General features: G+C 31.2%; 2 protein-coding genes across 2 annotated transcripts; both read right to left on the reverse strand.

Moving 5' to 3' along the window:
* Positions 1–1,267: 1,267 nt before the first annotated feature.
* LOC105668029 (uncharacterized) lies at positions 1,268–4,117 on the reverse strand. Its single transcript, XM_067358347.1, has 5 exons — positions 3,970–4,117; positions 2,702–2,791; positions 2,139–2,405; positions 1,898–2,053; positions 1,268–1,707 (listed from the first exon to the last, which is right to left on the reverse strand). The coding sequence occupies exons 1-5, from the start codon at positions 4,037–4,039 to the stop codon at positions 1,556–1,558; spliced, it is 735 nt and encodes a 244-aa protein (XP_067214448.1). The 5' UTR covers positions 4,040–4,117; the 3' UTR covers positions 1,268–1,555.
* A 114-nt stretch (positions 4,118–4,231) lies between these two features.
* Positions 4,232–7,667, reverse strand: LOC105668028 (uncharacterized). The gene is made up of 5 exons (XM_012360198.2): positions 6,003–7,667; positions 5,609–5,698; positions 5,089–5,355; positions 4,851–5,003; positions 4,232–4,662 (listed from the first exon to the last, which is right to left on the reverse strand). The coding sequence occupies exons 1-5, from the start codon at positions 6,070–6,072 to the stop codon at positions 4,514–4,516; spliced, it is 729 nt and encodes a 242-aa protein (XP_012215621.2). The 5' UTR covers positions 6,073–7,667; the 3' UTR covers positions 4,232–4,513.
* Between the last annotated feature and the right edge of the window lie 3,623 nt (positions 7,668–11,290).

Below are 11,290 nucleotides of genomic sequence, written 5' to 3' on the forward strand. Positions count from 1 at the left end.
CATTTGCTACGTGGCCTTTCATAATCCACGTTGCTTGGAGGTCCTCCACAGTTATATTATAGGGCCCTGCCGTATAAATTATAATAGCAATATATATATGACATTATAATGCTTTTCGATAAAAAAAAAACGCACAGAGTGTATTGTTTTACCTTTGCCATTTATTCTGAATCCATGTACAGTACCTTCTACACTAATTTCACTAGAACCTGTTAGTTTTGGTGTTTGTAAGTCTACTTTCAAACGAAAAACTTCATCGTCAAAATACGGTCTCACAGCCAAAAAACGAGTCTTTGATAAACCCTCACCAATGAAATTGATGTTTACTACTCCGTGTATTGCGTCTCTATCAAATACTACGTTACCAAATTCAAAAGTAAATGGATTCAAAGGTGGAAAATCGAATTCTGGAAGCCCTCTGTCATAATAAATAAGTTAATATTAGTATCGGTATTTTAATATATAATTACGTATTAAAATTATTGATAAAAAATAGTGATATATATATATATATATATATATATATATATATATATATATTGTAATTTTTTTTATTCTAACAAGATATAATTTAATCAGTTTATAAAAATTGATGAAAGTTTTGTTACTGTTATAATTAATTTAACAAACATTTTTAAGATGACATTTTATAGTGATTATATATATATGCATAGTTCAGTTGTTATGAAAACATGTAAATAATATAACCAAATTAATTGCTTTTGAAGTATACCTTTCACAAATTGTGGCCATGCTTCTTGTATTGCGACTTTTAAACAGTCAGAGTAATTAACTGAATTTTGTTTACAGATGGTGATAGGTGCTAGATAGAAATAAAAATAAAATACAATAACAATAGCAAAAATAAGAAAAATCTGTGAAGTAAAAGAATTTTAAGTATAATTTGGAAATTAGATATTTGCTAATTTATATTAATTTATTAATTGCTTGAAAAATACAAAATAACAGACTTCTTATCCTTTTTACTAGTAGGATAAATTGTGTTGTAATATTTTTTAAAATGCAAAGTATCTTCAAATACTTACGAAGAGGTACTTCTTTTGCAGCACTAAGTCCAAACACTACAACGATGAATATACAAAGTGTGTAAAACATCTTGTTTGTTGAAAATTTATCCGTGAATAGTCCAGTCAGTTGTAAGCGTTGGTTTTATATAAGTTCCGTCGTGAAGATTTTTTTTAACAATGTATCGTGAGAATAAAGAAATAGATCAGAAAACTACTTATTTCTTCAGCAAATATGCAAATTATTGAGAAATAAAATGTTTACTTGTATTGAACATATAATCTTATATGTATGAGTTCTTGTTACCTGTCTATTAAACTAATATTACTATAGATTCTTTTAATCGTGCGAGACATACAATTATACATGCGATTTACAAATAGCCGATTACTTATATGTAACTTACAATTTATGAAATTTAAAATTTTTAATGTTTGACCTCATATTTGCATTTGAATAATTAAGTGTGTACTCAATTTTTTGCAAAGTCTAAATTTACTTTCTAATAAATATCCTAAAAAGTGTATAACTATTGGGGAAATATTTTTGTAAAAGAAACTTTCGAAAAAAAGCGATTGACCAAATCACACAACCACGGGTTCCATACTTCGACTGCTGTCGGCAATATTACTCGATATAATGACGGCCAATATTCATTCACAAAATTCACAGCAAAATCGTCTGCAAATAAAAATTTATATGAAATATAATGTAATTTCCAGAAAAACTGATTACGACAAAATTTGAATAAAACAGCTTTATATTTTCGATAAAATATATATAAAAATTAATAGACGTTTACTTCGTAAGGTCACGAGTTATTAACTTTTAATATGTGTGAAATATATCGTATTTAAATTAATGTACTTACTGAACTCTTTATTGCCGTCGAATATATCAAAATAGATCTTCATTTTTTTAAGCGAAGGAAGTGCATAAAAATCTTCAACTATCCATGTATCATTCACTACGTGGCCTTTTATAATCCATGGTCCTTGGAGGTCTTCCGCAGTTATATTATAGAACCCTGCCGTATAAATTATAATAGTAATATAAATATGACATTAGAACGTTTTTCAATTTAAAAAAATGCACAGAGTGTATTGCTTTACCTTTGCCACTTATTCTGAATCCTGCTAAAGTTCCTTCTGCTTTAAGTTCACCAGAACCAGTTAATTTTGGTACTTGTACGTTAATTTCCAAGCGAAAAATTTTATCGGCAAAATGCGATCTTGCATTCAAAATACGAGTCTTTGACATACCCTCACCAATGAAATTTGATACGCATGCTACTCCGTGTATTGCACTTCTATCAAATACTGCATTACCAAATTTATAAATTAGTGGATCCAAAGGTGGAAAATCGAATTCTGGAAGCCCTGTCATAATAAATAAATCAATATTAATATCGGTATCTTGATATGTAATTACGTATTAAGATTAATTATAAAATTATTGATATGTGTATTTAAATTTTTTTACTCTGTCCAGATATAATTTAATCAATTTATGAAAATATATTTATGAAAGTTTTATTATTGTTATAATTAATTTATCAAACATTTTTAAGATAACATTTTACAGATTATATATATTTATATTTATAAAATAATGCATAGTTTAATTATTATAGGAAAATATATAGAATCAAATTAATTGTTTTTAAAAAGTATACCTTTAACAAATTGTGGCCATGTTTCTTGTATCGCAGCTCTTAAACAGTCAGAGTAATTAACTGAATTTCGTTTACAGATGGTGATAGGTGCTAGATAGAAATCAAAATTGAATAGAATAACAAGAGTAGAAATAAAAGAAACCTATGGAGTAAGAGTATTTTGAATATAATTTAGAAATTAGTCATTTACTACACTGAGAAAAATGATTTTATTATATTAATAAAATACTTTTAGTTGAGCGTATTTTTGTTAAACAAAACAGAATTTCTGGTTATCATAACAAGATTTTACATTTTATAACTACACCGGTTGATTAACTTTACTATAAAGATCTACCTATCTGATTAAGTGTTTTCTTGTTAAATCTACAAAATTTCTTGTTATATTTACATAAATCGCAGCGCTCTGCAATAGTTTCGTCATCATTCACTGAACAGTTGATCAACTGTTTGCCGCATTCATTTTTTACATTGCTATTGCGTCTTCGCTACTCGCGGTGCAGTAGCAGTGTAACAAATGCAATTGGAGCAGTCTCAACTGATCTCGCTGACAGTTTACGTCGTGTCGTGGAATCTATTACGGAATATTAGTTAGGCTGATAGCAGAGAATGAGACGTAAGTCGTAGTCGTGGACGTATGGTAAGGCAGAGAAAAACGTAATTCGTAAAAGGCTATTGTGTGAACGTTTCACGACTTATGTTTTTCTCTGCTTTACCATACGTCCACGACTACGACAGACGTCAGTGCTTACGTCTTGTTCTCTACCATCAGTCTTACATCCGAAAAGTTTTATGATCACATGGTGTTTTCTTTTTATAAAATAAATGTATACCAGTGATGCAGTATTTCCTATCGGGCTCGGGTGCCGGGAGCCCGGTAGGAAACATCGCATCACTGAGTATACTTTAAACCAAAATATATTATTATTTTAAAAAAACCACACCTATCCGAACTTGTTTCTTAACTACAAAGTTGTGTTAACCTAACAAATCGATATAATAAAGTTAACAAGAAATTTTGGTAGATTTAAACAGAATCCTCTGGTAATTCCAATAAAAAAATTGGTTTCGCGCATTTTCGAACAAATGGACTAGTAGAATCAACCAGAAGTTTTTATAATACAACAAAACTTTTTTTCCAGTGTAAGTTTATATACTAATTTGTTAAATGTATTGATTGAAAAATGAAGGACATTATTATTTTTAATTAGTATGATATATAATATTGTAATATTTTTTTAAAGTACAAAGTATTTTCAAATACTTACAAAGAGGAACTTCTTTTGCTGCACTAAATCCAAGCACTACAACGATGAATATACATAGTGCGTAGAACATCTTGTTTGTTAGAAGTTTATCTGTTAATATTCCAGTCAATTATAAGTGCTCGCTTTATATAGTCTTCGTTGTCAAGGTCTTTTTAGCACAGTTGTCGTTAAAACGTATTGAAGAGGATAAAAAAAAGATAAAAAACTGTTTGGTTTATAACGTTTTCTTCTGCAAATATGTTAATTGTTCAGAAATGGAATGTGTATTTGTAATTGTACAGGTAATTTTATATATGTATGTATGAGTTCTTATTATACGTGTTTATTAAGCTAATATTATTATAATTTTTTTTAACCGTGCGAAACATACAACTATACATTTAACGTGCAAATAGCCGATTACTTAAATGTAACTTACAATGTATGAAACATAAAATTTTGGTTCTTTGACCTAATTTTTGCATTTGCATGATTGAATGTATATTAAATTTTTTGCAAAGTCTAAATTTATTTTATAATAAGTATCTCAAAAAGTATATAAGTATTATGGAAATATTTTCGTAAAAGAAACTTTCGAAAAGAAGCGATTGGCCAAGTCACACATCCACGGATTCCACATTTTTACTGCTGCTGGCAATATTGCTTGATATAGTGACGGCCAAAATGCATTTATAAAATTCACGACAAAGTCATCTGCAAATAAAAATTTATATGTAATAATGTAATTTCCAGAAAAACTGATCATGACAAAGTTTGAATAAAACAGCTTTATATTTTCGATAAAATATATATAAAAATTAATAAACGTTTACTTCGTAAAGTCACGAGTTATTAATTTTTAATATGTGTGTAATATATCGTATTGAAATTAATGTACTCACTGAATTCTTTATTGTCGAGTATATCAAAGTAGAGCGTGAGTTTTTTAAGCGCAGGAGCTGCATAAAAATCTTCTACAGTCCATGTATCATTTGTTACGTGGCCTTTTATAATCCATTCAACTTGCAGACCTTCCATAGTTATATTGAATGGCCCTGACGCATAAATTATAATAGTGATATAAATATAACATTATAATGTTTTTCGATTTTAAAAAATGCACAGAGTGTATTATTTTACCTTTGCCATTTATTTTGAACTCTGCTAGAATACTTTCTGTTTCAAGTTCACCAGAACCAACTATTTTTGGTATTTGTACGTTAATATTCAAGCGAAAAACTTTGTCGGCAAAATGCGATCTTACACCCAAAAAACGTGTCTTTGCATAACCCTCACCAATGAAATTTGATACGTTTGCTACTCCATCTACTAAACCTCTATCAATTACTGCTTTACCATATTCATAAAAGAATGGATCCAAAGGTGGAAAATCGAATTCTGGAAGACCTGTCATAATGAATAAATCATTATTAGTATCGGTATCTTGATATATAATCACGTATTAAAATTAATGATATATATATTAAAATTTTTTTATTTTGTCCAGATATAATTTAATCAATTTACAAAAATTGATAAAAGTTGTATTACTATTGTAATTAGTTTAACAAACATTTTTAAGATACATATATGCATTGTTCAGTTATTAGGAAAACATGTAAATTATGTAATCATATTAATTCTTTTTAAAGCAGTATACCTGTAACAAATTGTGGCCACGCTTCCTGTATCGCAGTTTTTAAACAGTCATCGAAATTAACTGAATTCCGTTTACAAAGGGTGATAGGTGCTAAGTAGAAATAAAAATAGATTAGAATAACAGTAGAGAGAGAGAGAGGGAGAGAGAGAGAGAGAGAGAGAGAGAGAGAGAGAGAGAGAGAAAGCAGAAATAAAAAAAACTTGTAAAGTAAGAAAATTTTAAATATAATTTAGAAATTAGATAATTGCTAAATATTTATATTAATTTATTAATTATAATTGCTTGAAAAGTAAAAAACTTATTATTGCTTTTTTTTCTCAGTAGGATAATTAGTGTTGTGATATCTTTGCAAAGTATTTGCAAAGTAAAATGCGAAGTATTTTCAAACACTTACGAAGAGGCACTTCTTCTGCTGCGCTAATTCCAAACACCACAATGATAAATGTACAAAGTGCGTAGAACATCTTGCTTGTTGGCAAGGTTATTCGTGAATAGTCGAGTTAGTTATAAGCGTTGGTTTTATATGGTTCCAGTCATGGTTTTTTTGAGAAAGCAGTCGTGAAGACTTGTATAGGAAAATAGTAAGGCAGACTAAGAAACTTGTTCTAAATTTTTTTCTTCTAATATGCATATTATTAAGGAAATATACGAAAATAGCAATACTGGCAACGTTGCTTGATATAGCGGACGCCAATATTCTTTTACAAAAATTATGGCAACTTTATCTACAAATAAATATTTATATTTAGCAATGTGTTCTAGAAACAGTAAATAAGAATAAAAGCATAATATGGGTGTTTCCAAAAGATAGGCAAACTAAATTTATTATTTATGTAACTTTACATAGAATTTTACTTTTGAAACAGTGATTTCTGTTTTGCAAAATTAGTTGCAAAAATAAATAATGTTATTATTTTACCCATGGATTATTATTTTAATTGAGTCCATCTCTTCCATCTCTTTTACTGAAACGACGGATGCAACCGGAATCTATTTTTGCAAGATGCTTGACTTCATTTACATTTACATATTACCGGTTTTGTGCAACCAGTGGCGCACCCATGGGGGACAGGAAGCGGGTTTGGAAGTTAAACCCCTCCCCCCCGAAATTTAATTAATATACTTTATTTTTTTATTAATTTAACAGCAAAAAGTAAAAAATCTATAGTTAAATAAAATGCGTTCAAATTTTTGTATTTTTTGTCTGTTATTAACTATAGTCACAATTTTAATAATTTAAAATTCACGCCAATATCTTTGCACATGTAAGGGAAATTGATGGAGGGTTTCCCAATTAATAAAAAAAATAAAATAAAATACTAATGTCAGGATAGATATATTAACACAAGAGAGTATATGTACAAATTGATGATTACGACCGATCTGTTCCGTGGTAAACAACTCTCTGCTCTTCTCTGGCGATTCACGCGAGCTGCTCTCGCTCGCTCGTCTTGCCGGCCAACGGCCGCCGATGCTCGGACGCCTTTTGACGTCGTGTTTAGGTTGATCGCTATTTTCTCGATCATCGCCACGAAAACACAACTCTCCTATACTTATTAAATTATGTTCTTACGCTATATTCCTACATTATCTTCCTACACACACAAATAATTATGATAGCTTCTCCAGCTATACTGCTGTTCGAACGTATATCATATTTACTTTAAGATATTCATATTGTGAAAGGATTTAAATGAGTTACTTAAGAAACATTTAGCAGCCATATATATATACATATAAATTTTCTGATTTTTTAAGCAATCCAGTTAATCTGATTATTTAAGAAATACCAAGAAAACTCGATATCAATTTATAATTATTACTACTACTATAAAAATAAATTGTATTTTTTATTAAACGGTGTAACATTTTTATATTTCTTAGTGTGCAATATAAAATTATCCTGACTTTTGGTCATACTGTTTTATTTTGTGTGTGTGAATTTTAAATCTCCCCCTCCCCTCGAAAAAATATTGTGAATACGCCACTGTGTGCAACTTATTTAATGTGTTATTAATAAGTTCTCAATAAGTCCAAAAATTGGGTGCGTTTAAGTATTATTGTTATTGACACCGAAGAAAGCCTGACGATTTTATACAACCGTTTTATGCAATTTTTATCGGTAGTAAACAATTTCATTTTAATAAAATATTTAATTATATAAATATTTTTGTTTAAATAAATTTCTATGTACTTTAAAAACATATAATAAAAAAAGAGTTACATTTGATCAAAGTTAATTTTACTAAATTTCTCATTATCATTGAATAAATCATTGAAATAAATTTGCATATCAATTGATGAAGATGCTACATAGAAATGTTTTATAGTCCACGTGTCATTTGTTACATGTCCTATTATGTTCAATGTTTCTTTGACATTTTCCATGATCAGATTAAAGTATTCTGTCGCATATATTACAACAGCAATTTAAATATAATATTTTAATATTATTAATAATAAAATTGCAATAAAAATTTGTTATAAAATTATGTTAAACTTTTTTAAAATTTTATATTAAAATAATTGAATTGTAAAATTGTTATTTATTTTATATAAAAAAATACGCACACATTTATTGTAATAAATTTATACAGTTATGATAATTTTTTTAAGATTTATTAAAATACATAAAGTTTTTAAAGAGACTTACGAAACGTGTGTTTTTTTCTCTTTTTTTTCGCTGTATATAATCCGAAGATTACAATATTAAACACATTCGATAAATGGTCGATGAATAGTTCAATCGACCATAAAAGCTGATTTTATGTCATTTTTACTTTCAACATATTCATCTCAATCAGGACTGATGTTAATGAAGAAGAGCGATGTTGATCTCTGCATAAAGACGTCAAGTCAAACGGGGCGTCTTCAATCTGTCAAAGAAAACACTCTTTACGCTGATAGATTTCATTTTTTGCATTTTTTATTTAAGTAGACAGTTTTGTGATTAAGCAAAGGGCGTTTTTATGGATATAGAGCCTTTTTTGAACATTTTTTAGTAAGTCAAGTTTACTTTTTTTTTTTTTAAATAAAGACTCATTAAAGAATGTTTGCACATGAACGTTAGAAATGCTTGTAAATAGACATCACATAGAGAACACACTTATATCATGCAAACCCGTTTAATCTGATCCAATGAAAGGTGCGGTCAACGTAATTGCAATAGTAATTAGAAATTATGTGATTAATTTAAAAGTTTCTTCGCGTTGAATTATTTAATATAAAATAAAAATAATACGAGGAAGTTTTTATATGCCTTAAATATTTATAAGTAATTGGAAGAGTTGTCATAAAAGTTTAGAAATTTGTATAAACAAATTAGGTATGGTCTACTAGCTTTTTAATAAATATTAAATTATAGCAATTGCATCAAATCTATTCTGAATTGTTAAATCATGCATTGTTAAAAGTAGATTGTGAATTATTCTACAAAGATAGAATAGCTGTTTGCTCTGGATATCATATATTCCTATATTATATTATAATACAATGGTCTTTCGGCTTACTTGGCTCTGATACAACGGTGCAATCTTAGACAAGATTAAAGCCTATGTAAATGGAATGGACAGCTTAAAACATAATGTAAAAGCCATGAATTTACTTAGACGCGGTTTCTTACACGGCGAAAGGATAAAGACATTATTTCCGATTACAATTTTAGCGGTACGCCGATATAAGATATAAATAAATTCACTCATAATCTTCGATCGATCGATATAGAATCTGAATATTGAGTGATCCGGGTTTTACATATAAACTGTACAATGAAAAGTACGTGATGCGCCATACGTAACTTCATATAAGACAATATGTCTGTGTCAAGATAGAATGAAAATAGCTCCGCGGGAACGAGAGACTGTCTCGCCACCTAAGAATATTATAGTATTATTGAGAATAATAAATCCCTGAGGATGAGCCGGAATTAATTGCAGGGCCGATTGCAAGCAATTTACGACACTGATTGCAGCCGAGATGAGAACCATCTTGGGAAAACCTTTCGGACGATGGGAGAAAAGGAACGGCGTCGCTATCTTCCTCTCTCGTACCACGTCTCTCCTCTCCTTTGAAGCGCGGATTTGAATCTACGTTTTACGGCGCAATTAATTCCCCAAGGAGAGTTGCATTTCTTGCTCCGTCGGGGCAAGGAAAGGGATTTGCGAACGGCAAGGTTCCCGGAGTCCCATAGGAACTCGGCAACCAGACAGGGACAGAACGAACGTGAGGAAAGGAAAGAAATAGGGGCAGGGAGAATCAGAGGGTGCGGAGGAAAAGGCTGGCGAGGAGATGGCAAACCGTTTCTACGGGCTAAGGGATACACGATGTCTCCGCGTCGGCATTATCGACGACCACTAAGCGCACCGCTTTATCCTTGTACAGCCCTGTAAAGTTAATGATTTAAGAACGTCTTCCGTGCCAGCGAAATTCATTTTTCCGAGATTGAAAAGAAGCGATAAATATAAACGATGAATTTCTCAGCGGATTAGCTGAAAATTATCTGCGACGAAAGTCGGGTGTTATCGCTGCACTTACGTAGATACAAATAACGTCTCGACCTTCTTAACGATATTAAAACTAGTATTATATATATGATTGCACATAGATATCTATGTTCTTCTCGATAAAACTGCTCGCTAAAGTACAAGTTACGGCGGATGATAAATTAAATTACGGAATTTTGCAAGGAGCTAAATTGACTTACAAAAAGGAATTAGTCTAATGATACGATCTACTTATTTTAGCGATCACTCTGCTGAAAGTTTGAAAATGTGACTATGACGAGCGCCCGTTAATCCGGCTCGAACATACGCAAAATTGAAGATGTCAAAGGAGTTAAATCATTCATTCGTGCCATCTCGGCGCTCACTACCCTCATGCGAAAGAACGTGAGGATCGCGCTTTTCTCGCAGCGGTGCCGGTATAATTTGCAATTCAGGAGATTTCTATATCCGTGCGGATTCGAGGACCCGCCGGAGACCCATATCACGTAACGCGAGCGTCTGGCGCCTGTCTTTTGCCGAGCTCACATCGCCAGCAGAGTACAAACGCGGGTGTACCGACACGACGCATCGCCAAAGGAACTTCTTATTCGCGCGAGGAGAAGCGCCGTCGACGGCACCGCTTCTCTTGCCCGCTAGGGAAATCCGATACGAAGTCTATCCATGTATATTTGAGGATCGGCGATGTTGCCCGATGCTTGGCAGAGCATGTTGCGCGTAAGGCAGACAGAACTCTCCCGACCTATTTACAGCTGTTCGCCTTGCCGTCAGCCTGTCCGAGAAGATTTTGATCTGTCTGCGATATAATGTATCTGATGTGTACATCCACTCTCTGCGAGACAAGACGCACAGTTTATACTTGTTTCACTGTTTTTAGAAATATCATTGATAATGATTAGAGCAATCTATGCCTCGGAAAATCTGCAGCGATGTTTGCCATTTAAATCGCAATACGTTTTTGAAAGAATTGAATTCTTTTGACAAAATGTCAATAATTATTCAGCGGCCGCATTTAGTATTTTATCCGGTAAAATCTTATCGTTATCAAATTTCTCCCTGTATCATATGATGAAATAAATCTTTTTCTGTCAAGTGCGTTCGTCACGAGAAACGTTGCTTAATTAAAAATGTTATCCGGCGCGATCGGGTAGGCAAGATGTAAGATCCCTTCAGTAAGAGCCCC

Source organism: Linepithema humile, chromosome 6 (genome assembly GCF_040581485.1).
Source record: "Linepithema humile isolate Giens D197 chromosome 6, Lhum_UNIL_v1.0, whole genome shotgun sequence".
NCBI lineage: Eukaryota > Metazoa > Arthropoda > Insecta > Hymenoptera > Formicidae > Linepithema > Linepithema humile.